Source organism: Prionailurus bengalensis, chromosome D3, assembly GCF_016509475.1.
Source record: "Prionailurus bengalensis isolate Pbe53 chromosome D3, Fcat_Pben_1.1_paternal_pri, whole genome shotgun sequence".
NCBI classification, from domain to species: domain Eukaryota; kingdom Metazoa; phylum Chordata; class Mammalia; order Carnivora; family Felidae; genus Prionailurus; species Prionailurus bengalensis.
Genome location: NC_057356.1, coordinates 997,731 through 1,019,701, shown reverse-complemented (window position 1 = coordinate 1,019,701; position 21,971 = coordinate 997,731). Strand labels below are relative to the sequence as shown.

The following is a 21,971-nucleotide window of genomic DNA, read 5'->3' as shown; positions in this document are numbered from 1 at the left end:
TAGCAATTTACGTAGAAGTTACCTTCTTTCATATACAGGTTTTATGGCATTGACTCCCAGACCAAAGCCCCCCAGGCCCTTGTCTGAATGGACGTGTTCCTATGGTAACTTCTCCGTGCAGAGGACGGGGGGTGTAGTCTGAGGGGCACGCGAGGATTAGCCCGAAATGACCACGTGGCAGCAGCTCAGAGTCTGAGTCCCCCTTGCCTGTGGGTCCCGGCCACAGGTGGCGCCTGCAGCAGCCTCCTGGGACGAGGTGATCCTTGTCAGCCAGGGTTGGGGCGCTCCGTATGGGCGCTGGATGGTCAGGCGCAGGTTGGCAGAGCGGAGCCCCAGGAAGCCTGCAGCAAAGACGCCGCTTGATTGGGCTTCATTCGCTCTTCCTTTGGTTTTCCGGCCAGAAGGGCAAGGCTATCTGGCAATGCCTCCGGCGTGTTGGAGCACAACGTGGGGCCGCGCCTCCAGAGTAAAAGATGTCAGAAAGAGTCACACAAAAGGCCGGGTGCGGCAAGCCCCTTAACCAGTGAGGAGAGCCGCGGCTTTTGGGCCAGAAACCGTTTCTAGCGGTTTCTTCATCACGCTTTCTGGACTGGCAAGCACCAACGTGGGATCCGGGGGCTGGGGCTCACCCCATGAGTCGTGTGGGTCCTCAGGCTGGTGGGACGCACCTTCGTGGACACCTGTTGCACCGCTGCAAGTCAGGAGCCGCATAGATGAGAGGAGCGTTTTCTTGACTTTGAGCAAAAGCGACTTTGCTCCATCTGGTGTTCGTTCGTCGTAAATGAGATGTTCTCGTTGTTTCTCTAGTAACTAAACTCTGCGTTGCCTTGTTGGGAGTAAATCTGATTTTGGATTCAGTGTTTTGCTTCATTTGTTCCCCCGTGTTTGGAAGTGAGCGTGGCCGGGAGGGAGAGGCGTGCACGGCCTGCGGCTGACGCCTCCCGCCGTCCGTGTGATTGATTGCAGGCAGCGTCCTCCAGATCGTATCCGCCCCCGGCCAGTCCTACCTGCGGCCTCCAGGCCCCGTAGTGATGCAGACCATGTCTCAGGCGGGCGCCCTCAATGCCCTGGGAAGCAAGCCCCCGGTGGGCGGCCCGGGCCCTGCACCTGTGACACCACCAGGTAGGGTGCTCGCAGGGGGAAGACTCGGCTTCCGGAGCTTCTTTCTGTGCGACTGTGCTTGCAAGGTAACCGGAAGGTGTCTGTGGTTTCCGCCTGTGGCGCCTCCGAGCCTGAGTCCGCTGGTGAGCGTCTCCGGTCTCCACAGACAGGCCGCCAGCAGCCTGGGCTGTTTTCCTGCTCTTTCCCCGCACAGCTGTCTGTGGAGTATGACCAGTCTCCACTCAACCTCAGATTTTTTCTCTCTGTTCGAACGAGAGGCTTGCAATCATGAGAAATTTTGCCTGTCAACGTCACAAGTACGTTTAGTGAACATGCTCGAATTTCCCCTGGGACCGGTGATGGACCAGGATTCAGGACCTTCTCTGCCTGGCCTGTCCTCGGCCTGCTTCCCCCCAGGGTCCTGCTGGCCAGACCTGGACATACTCATCTTCCTGTGGTCTGAGGCGGCAGAGCAGGCAGTCCGGCAGGGACCCCTCCCAACCCATGGCCCTTGTCCCCTGCTCAGCCCCGGTCTCTGTGTTGTCTGTGCCGAGACTGGGTGGGGCCTCTGTCCCTGCTCCCTGTCAGGCCCCGTAGTGGGGTCTGGAGGAGACCGCGGGGCTGGTGGCATTTGCGCATCCCCGCCGCGGCAGGTGTCCCCACCTGTGGCTGGTGCTGTTTCCCAGGCCTCCCTCGCCTTCCAGAACTCGCTCCTGTCCCCTGTCCCCACAGGGCAGTCGCCCCCACCACACTCTTGTGCCCAGTGCCTGCCCCTGCCCCGTCCCCTGAAGTGGCTTTTTTTTTTCTTTTAAGTTTTTTTTTTAAGGTTTTATTTGAGAGAGAGGGAAACAGAGCGTAAGTATGGGGGGAGGGGCAGAGAGAGAGGGAGGCACAGAATCCAAAGCAGGTTCCAGGCTCCGAGCTGTCAGCACAGAGCCCAGTGTGGGGCTCGAACCCGAGATCCATGAGGTCCTGACCCGAGCCAAAGTCAGACACTTAACCGACTGAGCCACCCAGGCGCCCCAAGGTGGCTGTCTTATCCCAGGTCTCTGTCAGTCTTCAGTGCCCCCCGTGCAAAGTCCCTGTCGGGATGTGCCGCGTGGCCTGGTTGACGGGGGCGGGCTGGTGGGGCGCAGATCCATCCAGCCTCAGTTTGGAGAGACAGGGTGGTGCTGGCTCCCTGCCGGGGGGCATGCAGGTGAACAGAGTCCCAGGGGACGCGTGCATCGTCACAGTGAGGATGACCACGGGTCTCCAGTGTGGGTGCCGCCTCTGGACACCCTGGGGGCTCTCCACACCATGCCGTTCAGCTCAGACGGGGACCAGAGAGTGCGGGCTTTGCTGACGGCCCCAGAGGATGTGACACACTGCATAGAGCGAGCTGCTGGGGGAGGGGGTCCGCAGAGCCACCGGGAGCTCTGTTTTCCGACCCGTCCCTCTTGCTTTGCAGTTGGTGCGCCTGGGCGAGTGGCAGTCAACCCCCTGGCCACAGGAGAACCTGGCATGGCCTCAAAAGCGGCCTCCCCCGTCGGAGGGCCGGCCCAGGTACGGCGGGGTGGCTGGCGCCCGTGCTACGTGGCTGCCCACAGGCCCCTCTTTGCGCGGAAGTCGTTTCTCAGAAGCTACTTGGGGGGTAGGGGGGAGGCATGGTTTTTAACAGTGTCATCGGTATACGTGCCTTCGAAAGCACATCGTCTCTCAATTTCAGAACTTGATTTTATAAATACGTTTCGTAACAGATGAAACTGGGTCTTGTGATTCCAGAAATCACATTTCACGTTTTTCCTGCTCCTCTGTCCGTCTTCTGGGCGTCAGAAACGCTCACCACGTTGGAGGAGAAGTACACCCATCGGTTCTGCCTCCTTGCTGTTGCTTTTTGCCGCAGGATGGGCCGTGGGCGTCTCCGAGGACTGGCGTGCGGGAGGGACGCCGCAGGGCTTGGTGAGACCAGGCACCGGGCTTGCTGCTCTTCAGTGGCCGTTTTCGCCCTGTTTCCCATAAAGGAGGAGAAGACCAGACTTCTGAAGGAGCGACTGGACCAGATCTACTTGGTCAACGAGCGACGCTGCTCTCGAGCTCCCGTCTACGGCAGAGATCTGTTGCGGATTTGTTCTGTGGTCGGTGGAGAACAGGCACCTTGGCTCAGGGCTTCTGACAGCGGTCACCAGAAAGGGGTCGGGCCGGCCGGCGGTCACTCCTCACCCTCAAGCGGTCAGAGGGACCTGGTTTTGACACTGACCCAACGGCAAGCCTGCCTGCAGGACGTCATCGACAGGTGGGGCGACCTCTGTGTATGCTTGCAGTCTGCTCCCCGAGACGGGCTTCCCAAGTGCCCCCAGCGGAGCATGTCTGCCCCCCCCCCCCCCCCCCGCCTCCCCACTTCGTGGCTGTTGGTGTCTCCACGAACTGTCCCTCGGAAAGTCTGTTGAGAAATCATTTCTGGGGTCTCTGGCTCCGGCATCAGTCTGTCTCTTCACCTTGCGGGAAGGTGTGTGTCCTCGGGGTGCTCTCTTCTCCCTTGGGTTCCAGGCCTGTCCCCAGGGCAGCGTCCGGGTCGACGTGGGCTGGCCTGGGTGCAGAGCCACAGCACCGGCCACAGCCTGGCCGTGGGGGGACTGTCCACTGTGGCAGTGAGGAGTTTTCTCTGTTGTGCTCCCTACGTAACATTTTACTCAAAAGCCATGTGGAAAACGTAACGTTGCTTGACAGGAAGTGTGTGTTTGAGATTGAAACTCAGAAAAGAGCTATAGAAGAGAAAACAATCACCCAGATGCTGTGTGCACGGCCCCCTGGCCCCAGCCCGCAACTCCGCTTCCTCCGCAGCCAGCAGGGGGGCTTGGCCCATTTGCGCTCCATCCCCTGCTTTGAGTGCGTGTCTGGTCCCACCCGGGCGCGAGTCTTCCCTCCCTCCCGCTCTGTCTGTGGGGCTGGGCGCAGGCCTCATGGTCACCGCGTGTTTCCAGCGGGGACGCGGTGACCTCCAGCAGCCTGGCTCGGGTGGGCCGTGCGGTCTCACCGCCCTGAAACCCCCTGTGCTCTGCCTGTCCGCCCCTCCCCTCAGAGCCCGCCGGCCCCTTGGCTGCCCCGCCCTGCGTCCAGCAGCGGTGAGCGACCGCCCCGCTGCCTCCGTCCTCGTCACACTTCCGTGGCCGGCGTAGTGGGCCCGGGTCGCTCTGACGGGCGTGCGGTGGCGTCTCACGGGGGCCGTAATCTGCGCTTCCCTGAGGACGTGCGACACGAGCCTCTCTTCGTGGCTTTTTGCCGCGTTCTGCGGAGAGGTGTCCGTTGAGGTCTTTGGCCCATCTGGTTGACGGGTTGCTCATCTTCTCGTTGTGTTTTAAGAGTTGTGTGTGTGTTAGGACCGCAGTCCTTCATCAGCCGTGTCTCTCACGGACATCTTGTCTACGGCTCGTCTCCTCGTGACGCTGGCTTTCGCAGGGCAGACTGTTTGGTTTTAGCGGAGCCCAGCTGTGTCTCCTCTCGTGGTCATGCCTTTGGGGTTGGACCTGCAAAGTCGTGGCCAGCCCCGGTCACCCGGGCTCCCCCTGCGTCGTTCTGCAGGGGTGTCCCTGTCTGCATCTCCTATTTACATCTACAGTCGGAGCTGAGCGAGTGCCAGTGAAGGGACTGGGTCTGTGTCTAGATTCAGTCTTCCCCAACCCGCACACCTGCAGTCCTGTGTTGTGGAAAGTCTTAAGATGCACACGAGCTAAAGAACGCAGCAAGCCCCGTGCTCCCAGAGCCCGTCCTCGGCAGCTGTCAGCGTCTGCCCAGTCTCGAGTCACCCGTCTGCTGCCCCGGAGCAAGGCCGTCCTGAGACAGGTTCCAGACAAACATGATTTTGTCGCGCTCTGAAAGCAACACGGTCGCCTGATCACAGCTAAAAAAGGAGCCGTTCCTGATGTTATTAAGTGCGTATTGAGCCTTCTCATTTTTGGTTGTCTCCTAAGTCCTGTCTGTGTAGTTCAAGTCCGAATCTTGCCAGGGAGGTGCTCAGCGGTCAACAACTCTCTCTCTCTCGTGTGTCTTCCTTTTTTTTTGTTTTTTTTTTGTTTTTTTAATTTTTTGTTTAACGTTTATTCATTTTTGAGAGACAGAGACAGAGCATGAGTCAGGGAGGGGCAGAGGGAGAGGGAGACACAGAATCCTAAGAAGGCTCCAGGCTCCGAGCTGTCAGCACAGAGCCCGACGCGGGCTCAAATTCACAAACTGCGAGATCGTGACCTGGGCCGAAGTCGGACACTCAACCGAATGAGCCACCCAGGTGCCCCTGTCGTGTGTCTTCTGATCGGGTTCTGCCGCTTCCTCTTCTTTCCCCCCCCCGCCGTGGATGTTGGTTGAGGAGACCTGGGGGTTTGCCCTGTAGGACTTCGCACAGTCTGTATTTGGCGATGGTTCCTCGAGGTGTAACTGGACGTGTTACTTTGTTCTCTGTCTCATCTGTAAATTGCTCGATCCAGAGGCTTGATCAAGCATACGTGGGTTGTTGCTTTGGGGTTTTTGTTTGTGAGAACGGGGGTGACCGTGAGTCCCGTTAGGAAACACGGGGTGTGCGATGCGTGTGTTTGCACACGGCCGCTGCTTGTTCCAGCAGCTTTGTCGCGAGAAGGTCTTTGCTCCATTGGGAGTGCTCAGGGGACTGTGCTGGCCTCTCTGGAGGTTCCATCCTGTCCTCAGCACCGTGGTGGCATCCTCTCCATCCCTGTGGCTTTGCAGTGAGACTTGGTGTTGGGAGGCGTCCCTCCTCCAGCTTTGTTCTTGTTTGGTGTCGTGCGGGCTCTTCTGGTCGCTGCGTGCCCACGCTGACCTGGGGCCCACGGTGCGGGCTGTCTGCAGACTGGCTGGCTGAGGTTTGCCTTGGGATCGCGCTGAGCCTTTAGGTCAGGAGCAGACGTGCTAGTCCCGTGGGCTCTTCCGACCGATAAACATGAAACTGCTTTCCGTTGTTTTAGCTCTTTGATTTTGTCCATCAGGGTTTTGTTGACGGATGGCATTTTTGTTTACACACACTTGGTGGCAAGTCCGGGACGTTCATCTGGAGCTGCCCTCCCGGCGCGGGTGGCCTCCGGAAGCCGGAGGGGTGGCACATGGCTGCTCTCTGCAGGGCCCGCTTCCTGCTGCGTCTGGCTTCCCTCCTGGTGGCACGGTGGCTCTACGGGCTCTGGGGGTCCCATCCCCTCCCCCAGCCATCCAGGAGACATGGCACCTGCATCCCCAGATGGACACGTGCACTTCATAGAGAATGGGCCATCCCTGTTCCTGCTCCTGCGACCTCGGGGTGCCCTGCACTGCTTGTTTCCGTCCTGGGGCCCCTCATTGGCCGGCACTGCAGGGACCCAGTCCCATGGTTGCTGTGACGGGTGGTGTGGGCCAGCAGCCATGTCACCCCCATGGGGACTACAATTAGGCACTCTGGCTTCTCTGGCAACTCACTCTTAGAAGGTTCTGCCCGCTTCCTTCTTGAGCCTTTGCTTCCTGACAGGTGCTGCCCGGTAGGGACGCTGTGGGCACCACGTGTGATGCGTGTACTTTCTGCTTCTCAGGGTGGTGTGTGTGATCCCTCCGGTGGTGGCCGCGCCCCCCTCCTTGTGGGTGGCGAGGCCGCCGTCCCTCTACAGCCACAGGATGAGGGTCCTGAGGCACTGCCTGCGAGAGCACACGGCTCCCTACGCACAGCAGCTGCAGCGCATGACGGCCCTGCGCTCCCTGCGGTTTCCCGAGCTGAGATTGGTGCAGTTTGACTCAGGTACGAGAAGGCTCCCTTTTGCTCTGCTCCTTGGTTTCGGTTTCGGTTGCGTTTATTTTAAGAGCGTGTGTGAGCGAGTGGGGGAGGGCGGGGGGGGGGGGGAGGAGAGAGAGTCTCCAGCAGGCTCCACAGGCAGCGCAGAGCCCAGCGCGGGGCTCGATCTCACCAGCTTGAGATCGTAACCTGAGTGGAGATCGAGAGTCGGACGCTCCTCCGACGGAGCTGCCGAGGCGCCCCAGCTCTGTTCGTGAGGTGGGGTTCCCTTGCCCTGGGTCGTGAGAGACTCTTGATGGCGTTAATTTCGCAGGCAAGCTGGAAGCTTTAGCCATCTTACTTCAGAAGTTGAAATCCGAAGGACGTCGAGTGCTGATCTTGTCGCAGATGGTTCTCATGTTGGACATTTTGGAAATGTTCTTGAACTTCCATTATCTCACCTATATCAGAATCGATGAAAACGCCAACAGTGAGCAGCGGCAGGTAAGGAAGAAAAGATCTTCTCTGTTATAGCTTATGCTTCAGCGTCGTTAACCAGTTTCGCCAGTCTCCGCCCTGGTTTCTCAGAGCCGTGGCGTCCCTTTAGTAGGTCTTTAGCACGTACACGCCATTACTGGGCGTGTGCGGCCCGCTGGCTGTCTCAGTGTCAGGACAGGCGGCCTGCGGTCACGAGGAGCGGGTTGGTGGGCTCCAGGAAGCAGCGGGGCGTGGAGGTGCGGGCGCGGTCCCGACGCGGCGCACCCAGCGAGCGCCGTCTCGCGCGGCGTGCCCCTCCGTTACTCGCCAGGTCGGCTAAGCGTGTGTTGCTACAGCAGGCGCAGTGAGACAGACGTGCTCGCGCGCTCCCGGCGGGCGTGAGGCCGCGCTGCTCTGTAGGAGATGGGTCGACAGTGTGGGCGTGCGCCTGCCCGGGTAATTCCGGGTGGAGGGCTCAGCCCTTCAGCGCCTCACTCCCCTCCAGAGTGACACGCGCGTCCAGCCGTGCGATGGGTCGGCAGGTCGCGTGTGTGCCGTGGTGCTTGGTGGTGTCGTGAGCACGCGCTGTCCCCCATGGGCTGGACGACCAGGTCGTCATCGGAGCGTTCGGAACGGGAGTCGGGAGCACGGGAGAACGTTCCCGAGCGCCGGAAGGCCTGCCGCCGGATCGTGGAACGTGTCGGCCTCTTCGCGTGCTCCCGCACCCGCGGGACTTTCTGCCCGTGCGCGCGCTCGCCGAGGAGGGCCTAGGAGGAGACGCGGCGCGGTGTTAACCGACAAGGTTTTCTGGCAGCGATGTCACAGATCACACGTGGAATCTCTGGGAAGAAGAGGGGTCCCCGTGGTGGTCTCTCTGGGCCTGTCTCCCCGCTCCCTCAGCCTTACTCCGGAGCCTTTTGCCGTGAAGTGCTCCGGCATTGCCTGAGGGTACAGGACCGAGCACACGTCCCTCCCCAGGAAGACTCTGTGTTCTCGTGGGGCCCACGGGTTGAGCTGACAGTGCCCGTCAGGTAGAGTCAGACATCTTCCTTTTCGTAAAAAAGCGAGGCTCGGTGTCCCGTGAGGAGTGTGCGGAGAGGTTTGTGGTGAGCGGTGGCCGCGTGCACGTGGCAGGAGCCGGGACGACCGGACGCTGGCTTCTAGCTGGCCGATGTCAGAGCGCGCCCACGGCATCCGGCGTTTGCCGGGGGGGGCTGACCCCGACATCTCACTTCATCTCAGGAACTGATGAGGAGTTTCAACAGAGACAGGCGGATTTTCTGTGCCATTCTGTCGACTCACAGCCGCGCCACAGGCGTGAGCCTGGTGGAGGCCGACGCGGTGGTGTTCTACGACAACGACCTGAACCCCGTGATGGACGCCAAGGCCCAGGAGTGGTGCGAGAGGATCGGGAGGCGCAAAGACGTCCACATCTACAGGTGAGGGCGGCGGTTGCCGTCAGCGAGCCGCCGGGCCTGGAGCGCGGGAGGTGCGGGGGCAGAAGCACCACATGGAGCTCGCGCGCACGCTACGGCTCGCACCCCGTGGTTCTGCTGTGGCGTTTGTTTCTTCTAGTGAGTTTGTTTGGAGAGCGAGCGCGCGAGCACGCGCGAGAGGGGAAGGGGCAGAGAGAATCCTGAGCCGGCTCCACGCTCCGTGCAGAGCCCAGTGCGGGGCTCCATCCCACTGACCCCCGGATCGTGACCTGAGCTGAAAGCAGGGTCGGGTGCTCAACTGGCCGAGCCACCTGGCACTCCTTGTCTTCTCTGAGCACTTTTCTGTTCGTGCTGCTTCGTGTCCTCGAGCCCGTTTGCTCAGTTTGTAATCTGCTCGCTCAGGATCGTAACGGAGTTAGTTGCTTCGACGTAACGCGCTGTCCACGCCGTCCGTTCGAAGTATACACGCCGCACCTCTTCTAGAGGGCCCGCGAGTTTCTCAGTTACCATCAGGTGTGTCTGTCCTGGGACGGCTGCGGTATTCGTTACCCTCAAACGTGACTTGTAACCGGCCAAAGCTGGAACGGAGGGAAGTGGAGAAGGTTCTTCTGCTCTGTATCTCTAAACTCCCGCCAGCGTTTATTATACTCGCGTGACGACAAGCGTCTGCGTCCCGTTGCGCGTCCTAGGCCGGGTGTGCCGGCACGCGACGGCCCTTCTCGGGTGCCCTGCCGCGTGTGTGCCAGCGTGCCTGCAGTGGCGGCCTGTGCACGGTGGTGGCGTGTGCGTGGCGCCGGCGTGCGGCCCCGTGGGGGCGGCCGGCCCGGGACTCGAGCCCGAGCCTGTGCCTGTAGCCTTCGCCGAAGCGGTCCTCCCGAGGCGGCCGTCAAGGAGCCGTGTTATGCTTCTGAAAGCCAGTGAGCAAGTGCTGCTTTTACAGATCTCATCCCACGGAGATAGAAGCTGACCACGTTTTGGCGGACGTCTCTCCGACGTCTTTTTAACGTTTTCCGTGGCTCTTGCCAGCAGTCTCGTGTGTGAATCCCGTTCCTCTCATCGGCATCGGGAGCCTGTCTCCGTGCTGGTAAACGTCAGCTCGGTGCACCGTGTGCGTGTTGCGTGAGTGACGTTTTCCTGGGTGATCCTTGCCTTGTCATTGGCCCTGCGGCGGTCATTAGCCAGAAACGGGAGAACCGTTTTACTCTCGGTAACCATCATCCGTGAACAGTCTGGAGCAGTCTTGGCAGCAAAGGTGCAGAGTGTGTAAGGACTGAGAATAAAACCAAGACGCGGTAAGACACGAGTAGCAGGCTGTGCTGTGTCCTGGGACAGAAACACCTGGTGCATAAAAACGTGCTTTCCCCAGAGCAGTGTTGAAAAGTAACACAGTTTTAACCAAAGCCGTGGTCGTGTTTGCCTGTATTTGTTGCACGCATGTGCACACGCAGTTGGATGAGGTCAGTCGGTTTTAAAGTACGTTTGGAGGGCGCCTGGGTGGCTCAGTCGGTTGAGTGTCAGGCTTCGGCTCGGGTCATGATCTCACGGTCCGTGAGATCGAGCCCCACGTCGGGCTGTGTGCTGACAGCTCAGAGCCTGGAGCCTGCTTCAGATTCTGTGTCTCCCTCCCTCGTTCATGCTGTGTCTTTCTGTCTCTCTCAAAGATAAATAAAAATGTCTAAGAAAATAAATAAAGTTGATCTGGAGGGAAAGCTGATAACAGCCAACAGAAATGCTAAGGAGGGTTGCAGCAGAGAGGTGCGGGAGGAGGGGAGCAGTGAACGGTGCAGGTGTGAGCCTGCGGAGGGTTGGGGGGGGGGGCGTCCAGCCTCATGGGAGCCTGTTCATTTAGTACAGCTGCTGACACTGTGCTGACCGTGAGAAAGGTGCCTGCTTTATGCCCAGAACACCACCCCCAGGGCTAAGCACGGAGGCGTGGAAGTGAGATGGTGGTCGGATAGTTGAAGGGACAGTATCTGTGGCTTGAAGGGATAATTTTCGCCGGACAGGGAGCTCAGAAGGAAGGAAAGATAGACGTATTTGACTGCAGTCAAATGAAAACTTCCGTTTTGGGTTTGTCAAAAGATACCATAGCAAAGCTGATGCTCAGATAACAGACTGGGGGGATCGTTTGCAATCTCATAGCAGACAGAGGGTCGGATAGCTCTGACAAGGTGAGAAGTAAAGGAGCCTTTATTCAAGAAAGGCTGGGGGGTGGGGTGGGGGCCTGAGAATCCAAACCAGCCATTGCAGCTGCCCACACGTGTGGCGGGACGGGCTTGGCAGGCGGAGGTCCGGTGGCCGCCTGTGTGATGGCCGTCCTCACGCAGCCAGATGGGAGGCGGCGGTGCTGGTGAAGGCAGCTCCCACCCGGAGCGGGGAGTGGGGTCGTCGCTCTGTTTGGACAGCGATTTATCGAGGTCTGCTGAGCGGAAGGTTGTGCGTGGCCTCTGTTCCCAGCCTTACCTTCCAGGGGACCCCTGTGGTGCAGGCCGTTACTGTAGCTTGTTTACACGGCACCAAGCGGGAACCAGCAAATGTCCGTGCCCAGAGTACAGCCGTACCCTGGCCGTCGAACAGACACCGGAACCATTGCGGGGGGGGGGGGTTGTCCCTACAGCACGTCACTCAGGAGGGAAGCATAGTGTAGAGAAGTGTGCGGGGCAGCAGACGCGGCCCGCCGTTGCGTGTGCACGTGACCGTGTGAGCGTGCTCGCCAGGCTGTCAGCGCTGGGGGGTCGGGTGCTCCGTGTGAGGTCCCTCTGGGGGACCCAGGAGGACTTTTCTAGGTGGAGGCTGGAGGGGAAGAGGACAGAAGGGACCGCAGTCACGGAGGCGCGGGACCCTGTGCGGCAGGGGAGAGGACACGGGAGAGGTGGCCTTGGCCACCGTGTTAAGGCACGCCCCGAGCACGTGCGGAGCCCTCCAGCCCCTGCCGAGCACCCGCACCCCAGCCGCTCGTGGCGTCGTGCTTCCCGGTGGCCCCATGTTCATCGTAAGTGTGTGTCTGTCTCGTAGGCTTGTGAGCGGCAACTCCATCGAAGAGAAGCTGTTGAAAAATGGAACCAAAGACTTGATCCGAGAAGTAGCCGCTCAGGGCAACGATTATTCCATGGCATTCCTGACACAGGTACCCGTCACTGGTGTGTGGTCCTCGTGCCTGCCACCTGGTGACGGGGCACGTGGGTTCACCACGGACGGGTGAGGGGTCGTCGGGCGGTTTCCCTGGTGACGCGGTCTGGCGCTCCGGTCAGGCACTGATGCGGGTCCCGTGTTGGAAGCTAACGTGTGTCTCGTGCACAGCGTACCATCCAGGAGCTGTTTGAGGTGTGCTCTCCCACGGACGACGCTGGCTTCCCGGTGAAGGCGGAGGAGTTTGTCGTCCTTTCTCAGGAACCTTCTGCCACGGAGATCATCGCGCCCAAAATTGCAAGACCTTTCATTGAGGTGAGGACAGATCCTCCCGGAGGTGACCCGGGACGTGCCCTGCCCGCTCTGTGGGCCCCCTCGCTCGGCCCCGGCGCACCCCTCCTGCCTGCTTTCTTTCCATTGCAGGCGCTTGGGCTGGAAAAGCAGGGAAAGGGAGCAGCGGAGAGGGTGGGGCCTCAGGCCCCTGCTGCCCAGCTCAGCAGCCATCCCTGTGCCCCTCTGCTCCTCTGCTCTTCCCAAGCCACACTGCCTCCCCCAGGCCGCAGCCGGCCGTTCGGTCTGCCCGTCCCCACGGTCTGCAGTCTCAGCCCCTCTGACAGGCGCCCCGTGTGTGCGAGCATAAAACGCACACCTGATTCTGGGGACAGTGCAAAGGAGAGCATAAACGGTCTCGTTAATACCTTTTTATGTTGCTTACCATTGAAATGGTAGTATCTGTGTCTACCGGGCTGAATACATTTTTAACTTAGCTAGAGGTTTCAGATGGCTCACGCGGCTCATGTGCTGCTGCTTTCAGGTGGTGCTGCTGTGTAGACCCCTTACAGACCCACTGTTGGGGCCACGTTCCCACCCCCCCCGCCTCGTGCAGTGGTCTTGCTGCAGCGCCCCTGGGCGCCCCCTCCCCTTGGCCCGTCTTGGGAGGCCGTCGCCTGCTCCCCTCCTTCCTGGGTGTTGGTTTCCAGACTCTCGACCTCGGAGGGACCCCCGTGTCCTGGGCCTCTTCCCGCCCTTGCCTGCGATGTAAAGTACACCGGTTCCCCTGTGGGGGCTCTCCGCCTGTGTTCCCATCCGTGTGCCCTTGGTGCCCTGAGAAATTTCCACTTGGTTACTGAGAAGTAATAAATGTGTGTGTTAAATCCTCAAGAGCTTGTAATGGAAGCAAGCGCCCCGCCCCAGGAACCCCCCACCCCCCCGCCCCTGCTCAGAGACAAGCACTGTGTGCGGTTCCGGGAGTTTCCTACATATGGTGTCCCCTGCGGGGACACCTTATAACTCTTCATCTGGGGGACAGATAGATTGACCCCCTTCTTTCAAAGATAGGGGTTATTTGCACAAGGTTAAAAAAGAAAAACAGCACGAAAAAAAATAGATCCTGGCCATGAGGTAACCGTCTTGGCATTAAAACTCTTGATTGTGTCCTGGGAGAAAAATGAGGTGGGAAAGCGTGTGTGCGGGAAGCATGGTGTTTCGGGTGCCGTTGGCTTGGGGACATGTGTGTGCCGCTCCGTGCGGTGCACAGGCTGACGCACACTCGCTGTTGAAATGTCCTTGTTGAATGTCTTGCTGTGTGTTGGCTGTGTTCTAGGTGGCAGGGATCTAGTGTCGAGTAAAAGGCACAGTCTCCCCTCCCCACGAAGCTTGCATACCGGGAGAGGAGAGACTGAAGCACGCAGGCTCTCCCTGCCGAGGCAGAGGGCCCTGTGCAGGGCGGCCGATGCCCGGTGAGGAGTGCCACGGGCAGAGGGGTGGCCGGGGGTCAGGAAAGGGGTGAGGGGTGAGGGGCAGTGAGGCCTCCCGGCTCTGTGCTGAGTCTGGATCGTGGGGGCCAGGGCGCAGGCTGATGGGAGCAGCATGGCCCAGTGAGAGCAGGAGGTACCGGGGGGGCTTTTGAAGGTGAAATGAGTGTGGGGGTCTGGGGGAGGCCCCTGCCGTCGGTGTGCTGGGGCGAGCAGCCGGCACCTTGGGCTTCCCGGCACCTCTCCAGTGGGCGTGGTGCTCTTCCAGGGACTGGCGCGGGAACATGGCTCTCCGTGGAAGTTGTGATAAAGTACAGGAACGTATGGCAAGTATGCACGTCATAAAGAGCTTGAGAGGGTGCTACAGGGAAGGCACCCTGGGGACCGCCTGCCTCCTCACCACTCCTGTCCCTGAGGGCGGCTCACCCTTCTGACCCCTGACCACCCTGGTGCCTGTGTGGGCCTGGCCTCTGGTTCTGGGTCACGGTGGCTCCCGTGTCTCCCAGCGATTGTGACTTCATCAGGTCCACTGTGGGACCATGTGACTGTGTTTTGAGCCCCGCATCTGTATTTTCTCAGTGTCTCTTGGCAGACACCCTAACTGCATCTTGGGGTGGGGCCCCTGGGTCATCAGTGAGCACGTGACTAGCAGGTGCCGCTGGCAGTTTTCCAGACTGGCCGAGCCGACCTATGCTCTGTTGGCTGCATGGGACCTGAGGCGTGGGGGTGTCGTTCCGGCCACGTGCTGGCGGATGTGGGCCGTGTCTCTGGTGTTGTGTTGCTGCTGTCGGCCCATGAATTTGTGGACCTCCGTGTGCTCCCTGGCAGGGCAGGCACTTTTTTGTGAAGTGCCTGTTTGTGTCCTCCTCCCTTTTTTGTGTTAACTGGGTTATTTCTTTTTCTTAGTGGTTTGTTGGCACTTTTTATGTGCTCTGGGTGAATCTGTAAAATACCTTTGTGCATTCTGTGGTTTGCTTGTCTTTCAATGAGCAGAAACCCTGGGTCCTGAAGCCAACCAGTAGCCCGTCTTTATCATGGTTGGGGCTTAAAAAACATTCTCTTTACCCTGGGTCGTTTTACCCTGGGTCGTCTGGACGTCCTCTTTCGTTTTCTTGTAGATGCTCAGTGGTCTTCATATTTAGATGTGCGATCTGGAACGATTTCTGTATTGTGTGAGGTCAGGTAACATTTTAAACTGCAGATTTTGCCAGATTGCCAAGAAAAGAGGTTATACAGTCGGTAATCGATACCCTGAAACCAGAGACTGTGGGCTCATGTCCGATGCACCAGCATGCCCATCCACACCCACCCCTGTCAGGCGTGAGCTCCTGGCTGTGGGAAGGCACCTCCTTCCTCTTGCTTGGTTTCTTGATCTGTGGTGATGCTGACCGTCTCACACGCCTGTCGTCTGCGTTACCTTTTCCATGGGCTTGGTTTTGGCAGCTGCGGCGTAGGGTTGTTTGTCCCCCGGTCGTGCTGTGGAAGGGTTGTTGTTCATCTGAGTCGTGGCCGTGCCGGTTGCGAGGTTGAACGAGGTGCCCCGCGCTCTGTGTTCTCAGGGCCGGGGAGCTTTGTGGCGCGGCAGCCCTCAGCCCTTCGCTGGGGCTTGCTGTCTGCCGTGGCCGTGAGGCGCTCATGTTCATTGCCCTCCTCCGTCACGCTTAGTTTTCTGTCACCGCGGGGAGGCTCCGTGTGCGGCACAGGCGTGTCGGTATTTATGCAGGGCCGCTCTTTTTCAACATGCTTTTATTTAAAAACACCTGAAAGTAATTTAAACGATAATTTCTTTAGGCCCTCAAGAGTATTGAGTACCTGGAGGACGATGCCCAGAAACCCGAGGAGGAAGCGGTGCCAGGGTCGCCCGACGGCGACGGCCCAGGGTGGAAGGAAGAGCCATCGCAGCTGGAGGAGTTAGCAGACTTTATGGAACAGGTCTGGACGCTTTCTCTTCTGTGCTCCCACTCACTTAGTTTCCGGACACCTAGACGTTTCAGCGCTTGACCCTTTCATGACGTTTTCCGCTGTCACTGTGACAAAGGATGATCCTTTTCTTTCTTTCTTTTTTTTTTTTTTTTAACGTTTATTTATTTTTGGGACAGAGAGAGACAGAGCATGAACGGGGGAGGGGCAGAGAGAGAGGGAGACACAGAATCGGAAACAGGCTCCAGGCTCCGAGCCATCAGCCCAGAGCCCGACGCGGGGCTCGAACCCACGGACCGCGAGATCGTGACCCGGCTGAAGTCGGACGCTTAACCGACTGCGCCACCCAGGCGCCCCTGAATGATCCTTTTCTTGATGCAGGTGTTGGCGGGGGGTTATATAAGGACCTTCACCTTTTTGATTTGCTGTTAACTCTGTTCAAAACGTGATTTTTGAAACAGCTTACGCCTATTGAAAAGTATGCCCTGAATTACCTGGAGTTATTCCACACGCCCGCTGGCCCGGAGAAGGAGGGCAACGGCGAGGTAAGGGCAGGTGGGCGGGCTTCTGGTCCCACCACCCACGAGGGCCTCGGCTTCAGAGGCAAATTCAGCCTGAAGTAAAGTGACTTGCCAGGAAGTCAGGGAATGAAAATCCAACCCACCGGTGTGGAAAGAGACAAAAAGGAAGTCTTGGGAAACCCCAGGGAACGCTTCCCATTCGACCGGAAGTCGCTTGATGCCGGCTGGGTCGGAGGGCTAGGTGTTGGGGGCGGGGAGGGGTCCAGAGAGCCCGTGGCCGGAGAGGGGCTCGGCAGGTGACGCGGCGAGCCGGGCCGCGGCGTCGGGAGTCCCAGAGCCCCCGTGTGCGGTCTCCCCGCCAGGACGCCGTGCTGACCGCCGTGACGGAGTGGGAGGCGCGGAACGCCAGGGCCCAGCGGGAGAGGGAGGCGCGGGCGCTACAGGAGCAGGAGCACGAGCAGCTCCTCACCTACACGAGGGAGGATGCCTACAGTGCGGTACGCGGGGTGCGGGCTGCGGGGCGCTGCTGCCGGGCCGGGCCCTTCTCTGTTCCCGTGGCCGCTGCGGGAGGCCTGACCCTCGGCTGCAGGTGTCTGCTTCCTGCGGGCTCCTCCCCGAGTGCGGTCAGGGCAATGTCACCGGCGCAGGGTAGACGGTTGGTGGCCTGTGGCTGCGTCTCGGACCGGGTCGCCCTGAGCCTGCCCCTCACCCGCAGGAGTACGTCTGTGAAGGTGCCGACGGGCAGATGGAGGTCATGCCGGTGAGTGCCGGTGCCCCTGTGCGTCGGGGCGGCCGCCCTCCCGGAGCCGCACGGCTCAGGCTCTCCCTCCTGTGCACAGCTCTGGACGCCGCCCACGCCCCCCCAGGATGACAACGACATCTACGTGGACCCGGTCCTGTGTCTCACGTACGAAAGCACGCCCATCCCGGAGTCCAAGCTGCCTCCCGTGTACGTGAGGAAGGAGCGCAGGCGCCACCGCACGGACCCGTCAGGTGCGCCCCGCGGCCACGCTGGCGCGTCTTGGTTTGTGCGCGCGGCTGGGGAGGAGCCCCCGTGGCCCCGCTTGGCGTGCAAGCGGGAGGGCGGGTCCGTCTCCGCCAGCGGCTCCGTGGTGACCGCCCCCCCGCCCCGCCCCGTTCCTGCCCCTCGCCCGCGGAGGCGCGGGCTCCCGTCGGCCGCCTGGCTGACGAAAGCCCTCCGTGCAGTCGCAGGCAGGAAGAAGAAGCAGCGCCACGGGGAGCCCGTCGTCCCTCCCCGCTCGCTGTTCGACCGCGCGACGCCCGGCATGTTGAAAATGCGGCGGGAAGGGAAGGAGCAGAAGAAGAACATTCTGTTGAAGCAGCAGACGCAGTTTGCCAAGCCTCTGCCAACGTTTGCCAAACCCACGGCCGAGTCGGGCCCGGACAACCCCGAGTGGCTCATCAGCGAGGACTGGGCGCTGCTGCAGGTGAGCGCGGGGCCCCTCTGGCCCACGTCCCGTCGCCGTGCTCCCTTGGGAGAGCGCACGAACCGGCCGGTGGGTCTCGCTGACCCTTGTCGCCTGGAACGTCCTCTAGGCCGTGAAGCAGCTCCTGGAGCTACCTCTGAACCTCGCCATCGTGTCCCCGGCCCACACGCCCAACTGGGACCTCGTCAGCGACGTGGTCAACTCCTGCAGCCGCATCTACCGCTCTTCCAAGCAGTGCCGGAGCCGCTACGAGAACGTGCTCATTCCGAGGGAGGAGGGCAAGGTGAGCACCCCCGCTCCCCACCCCCCTCGCACCCACGGGACTCCGGCCCCCGGCTCCGTGGAGCCTGGCGAGGCGGGTCGCCTGCGCCGTCCCTGGCGTGCACCCACGGCTCTGCCTTCACGGCCGCCGTCGGTGCAGGCCACGGTCCCATACCTGGAAAGTTCTCTGTGCCGTCCGCAAGCTTGGCCCACCTTCGTCTCTTTTCCTTTCCTTTCCTGAGAAGGTGTCGGGTGAACTCGAGAGCCTTTCTTTGGCTCCGTTGGCTCTACCTCAGGAGTCTGTCTGTGTCTTCCCGCTGTGTCGTTGCCGTGCTCCCACCAGGCCCGTTGGCTGCCACGGTGGCAGGACCGGCTCTGGACCCCCGTCCCGCCGATCGTGCGTGGCACGTGCCGAACGCACAGCGGCCAGGTGCTTGGCGTCTTTCCTGAGAAGCCGGCCGTGGCGGCGGCCTGACCTCTCCCCACCCTACCCCCAAGAGCCGGCTGTGTGGACGAGCGTCCGCCCGCACGCTTTTTCTCGTTCCTTGAGCCGAGTGGGCTTCTTTCCGTCATCTGCTGTCTTCGCCACCTCCCGTCTTGCCGCTCGCCCGTCTGCCTCCCGTCTGCCTCCCTTCCGGAGAACGTTCCAAGGCCTGCGCCCACGCTGACCCCACAGGGCACGTGCGGCAGAGGCCCGCGCGGTCCTCGGATGAAGGGTGAAAATCACTCTATCGTCTCCGTGTTCGTTTTCCCAGAAACGTTCGTCTCAGGGCATTCGTTTGCTTTTTGTTTAAGAACAAAAAAAGCAAGTGTTTTTCACAGCACCTGTGGTGCCTTCACCGATGAGACCTCGCACAATCTCGCGTCTGGTCTGATGTGTTGAAAGCGCTACAGCCGTAGCGTTAACGCGGGAAACACGATGCCGACGCTTTATTTTCCTTTGTCACACGTGAAGTTAACCCCTAGGAGAAGACAAAACACGTGTCGGGCACGAAGGTGACGTTCCGAACGAACCGTAGGCAGCGTGCAGAGGGCCACGTGTGGGGCGCAGACTCCGCCTGGAGGGTGGCGCTCACAGACGCGGGGCGGCGGCGGCGTGTTGGGTGGAGCCGGGTGGGAGCGGAGCCCCTTCACCACCTGCCTCGGCCGCTGGTGTTCTCGTGACGTACCTGGTCCCCAGCCTGCTCTGCCTTTCTTCCTTCCCCGTACGGTGACGTGGGAGATGAGGTCCCGCGTTCGGGGCCTTCCCACGCCCGTCTTGTTCTGGCTTTCCTCTGATGCCGCCCTGCTCGATTTAATGGCGTCACTCAGACGACGCAGGGAGGTGCCCGTGCACCGCGTCTCCCAGCACGGCGCTTACTGCGTAGAGGTCTCAGTTCCCGTCCCACACGCAGTGTTTGACTCCCGGTGGCAGGGCGGTCGGAGCCTGGAGCCGCGGAGGACAGTCCCAGAGAGCCCTGCTTGGTTTAACTGTAGGACACGTGAAGGGGAAGGTCACCAGCCACACACAGTGCCGGAAGCCCCCGAGAACAGGCTCAGACACCCGCACGTGCCTCTCTCCTCTGTGCGTGCGGGCGGAGGTCTGCCGTGGGGGCAGCCACACCGGCCCCGCCTCACGCGACGCATGCGACCGCGGGCGCCTTGCCCAGCGGAAGGGGAGTCCTCCCTCCGCGGGGCTCACACGAGCAGGCGCGTGGAGAGGCCTGGAGAGGCCTGAGGACCCGCAGCCGGCGGGTGGCAGTGCCGCCTTGGGAAGGAGGACCCGCGCGCGATCTGGGAGGCCTAGCGCCAGGCCTCTGAATCAGCCGCCGCCCGCCTGACGCACTGCCCTCGATTTTGTCTCAGAGTAAGAACAACCGTCCCCTGCGCACGGGCCAGATGTACGCCCAGGACGAGAACGCCACGCACACCCAGCTGTACACGAGCCACTTCGACCTGATGAAGATGACGGCCGGGAAGAGGAGCCCCCCCATCAAGCCTCTGTATGCTCCCCGAGCTCCCCTTTCCGCCCGTGACGGAGCCAGCGTGCGCGGCCTGCCGTGAGCGTCCTCCCGCAGGCGGTCCTCGCTGGTAACCGTCGTCTCCTTTCTGTGCTGCAGGCTCGGCATGAATCCCTTTCAGAAAAACCCCAAGCACGCCTCCGTGTTGGCAGAAAGGTATTTTTGTATCTGTGACACGTTTTCGTCATGTGAAATGTCTTTGTTTTCACGTTCCCTTCGACTCAGCACGGTCGGTGAATCGTGCAGATGACGCGTCCGGGCGGTGGCTGGTTATCTCCAGCGACTGCCCGCGTGGCGTTCCCGTGACAAGGGTCTGTCCCTGCCTGCAGCCTGCGGGGTACGCTGGCGGACGGGCAGGGCAGCGGGAGAGGCTTTGTCCTCTCTCAGCCGTAACGCCTCTATCCTGGCACACGTCGCGTTCTGCCTGGAGAGTACCCCGGGCGTCGGGGTGAGTGTACCTGCTCTGTGAGTGAGCAAAAGAGAACAAAGGACGGACCGAAGGGTGGGCAGGGAGACGCGCGGTTACGAGTAAGCAGGGGCGGTGAGGCCACGTCGGGGTCTGAGTGCCGGCCGTCCGGGTGTTCGGCGTAGGCTCTCCTTGCTTTCCGAGCGTTGGATGGTTTACGACGAGGGAGCACGTGTCTAGATGAAGCCTGGGTGCCCACCCGGGCCCAGGCTTCCTGGTTGTCCAAGCGACGGTCTGCAGCATACCACGGGCCCTGCTTCCTCCTTACCGGCTGTCAGCGTGGTCCCAAGCTGGCCCGTCTCCCCTGAGACCCCGGCGGCCCGTCATGGCCGCTCTGCGGGCCTGGCCTCCGCAGGATGCTCCCCGCCTCCTGGTCCCGGGACGGTTTCCCTGAATGTCCACGTGGCTGGTGCCCGGGCCCCCCCTCGCACACCACTTTTCCCCCTTTGCCGACAGTCAGACCGTGGTCCTTTGTGTTTCTTCACGGTGCAGACCGCCTCTGCCTTCTGTACTCAAATTGTGTAGCACCCGTGTGTCTGTGGACGTAGGGGTTCTGGGGTCTGGGTTACAGAGCTGGCACGCGGTATGTGTTTGTAGATTAAATTGGCGGATTGATCCCCGCAATGGACCATTTACTGACACGCTGTGTGCCTGGCGCTGTGCTGGGCCCAGCGGTTCGTCAGCGAGCAGAAGGGCACGTTCTTATCTTGTTTGTTGTGCCTGCAAGACACAAACTCAGACCGATCTCATGGAGGTGGAAGGTCTGTCCCACAGACAGACGGCACGAAACAGCCCGGCAGAGGGGACCGGGGGTGTTCCTGCTGGATGTCGCTCCGATGCGAGGGCGTGTCAGGTCCCCCATCGTGGGGCTGAGGGAGACGGGTTATGAGGCAGGTCTGCAGGACGAGCACAAGGGGGCCCGGGTGGCTCCGAGGTAGGGGAGCGGGGCAAGCGGGGAGGTGGGCATTTCGGGGGCACCCGGGCGGACGAGGATGTTCAGTGTGAAAGCCTGGCTGGGGTGAGGCAAGCACCGGCCTGGGTGTCTTGGGGGCTCAAGTTAGTTTCTCTGTCTGGCTCAGGTCAGAGGAACGGGCCCCGTGTAGACAGGGCTGGAAGGTGGGGGTGAGGGGAGAGGAGAGGCCGGCATGTGGGCCCGCACCTGGCTGTCCTCTCGGAGTCCCGTGGCAGCCGAGGGGGAGGGTCCACAAGGAGCGGGGGCCGGGCCAGCGGCCCAGGGGGAGGACGAGCTGCGGGGGCCCCGCCTGGAGCCGGCTGGCCCAGGGAGCCCTGTGTGCAGGAGGGACCACCGCCAGAGGAAGGCCCGGGTGATCACGTGAGAGCAGGGGCAGGGCGGCGGGATCTGGTGAGACGTCCCGAGCGGGCTGGCACGAGCATGGGGGCGGTGAGGGGCTGACGTGCAGGGGCACCCGATAGGTGCGGCACGGCCCGGGCCCTGCTAGGGAAGGCCCAGAAGCGGGGAGGGCGTCCGTGAGGCTTGAAACAAAGCTGGACTCTCTGTGACGGCAGGCGTCGAGGAGATGGGGAGGGAATAGGAACTGGGGGGCGCCCCCCCCCCAGGAGCAAGGGCTCGGGATGGGGAGGGCTCTGAGGGGGCCTCCCCCTGGGCTCCCCCTGGGCTCCCCCTGGGCTTTGCCGGTCAGCCTGGAGCCGTTGGGAGGCCAGCCGGGGGTGTTGGTGGCGCTAGGCCCTGATGTTAGTTGTCGTGGACACGGGCGTCT

General features: G+C 61.2%; 1 protein-coding gene and 1 non-coding gene across 13 annotated transcripts in view; both read left to right on the top strand.

The window, feature by feature from the left end:
• Positions 1 to 21,971, top strand: part of EP400 (E1A binding protein p400) — a 98,464-nt gene that overhangs the window by 54,441 nt on the left and 22,052 nt on the right. For all 12 annotated transcript variants that reach the window (XM_043557255.1, XM_043557262.1, XM_043557261.1 and 9 more), the window contains 17 exons: positions 967 to 1,122; positions 2,552 to 2,646; positions 3,105 to 3,376; positions 6,645 to 6,847; positions 7,155 to 7,324; positions 8,540 to 8,736; positions 11,749 to 11,860; positions 12,034 to 12,177; positions 15,408 to 15,548; positions 15,998 to 16,081; positions 16,420 to 16,554; positions 16,773 to 16,817; positions 16,897 to 17,050; positions 17,264 to 17,505; positions 17,615 to 17,788; positions 19,612 to 19,748; positions 19,866 to 19,922. In XM_043557255.1, the coding sequence (XP_043413190.1) occupies positions 967 to 1,122; positions 2,552 to 2,646; positions 3,105 to 3,376; positions 6,645 to 6,847; positions 7,155 to 7,324; positions 8,540 to 8,736; positions 11,749 to 11,860; positions 12,034 to 12,177; positions 15,408 to 15,548; positions 15,998 to 16,081; positions 16,420 to 16,554; positions 16,773 to 16,817; positions 16,897 to 17,050; positions 17,264 to 17,505; positions 17,615 to 17,788; positions 19,612 to 19,748; positions 19,866 to 19,922 (2,518 nt within the window). The remainder of the gene's footprint in view (positions 1 to 966; positions 1,123 to 2,551; positions 2,647 to 3,104; positions 3,377 to 6,644; positions 6,848 to 7,154; positions 7,325 to 8,539; positions 8,737 to 11,748; positions 11,861 to 12,033; positions 12,178 to 15,407; positions 15,549 to 15,997; positions 16,082 to 16,419; positions 16,555 to 16,772; positions 16,818 to 16,896; positions 17,051 to 17,263; positions 17,506 to 17,614; positions 17,789 to 19,611; positions 19,749 to 19,865; positions 19,923 to 21,971) is intronic.
• On the top strand, positions 8,189 to 8,319 carry LOC122471083. The gene has a single exon (XR_006294101.1). It is a non-coding gene; the product is annotated as a small nucleolar RNA SNORA49 (small nucleolar RNA).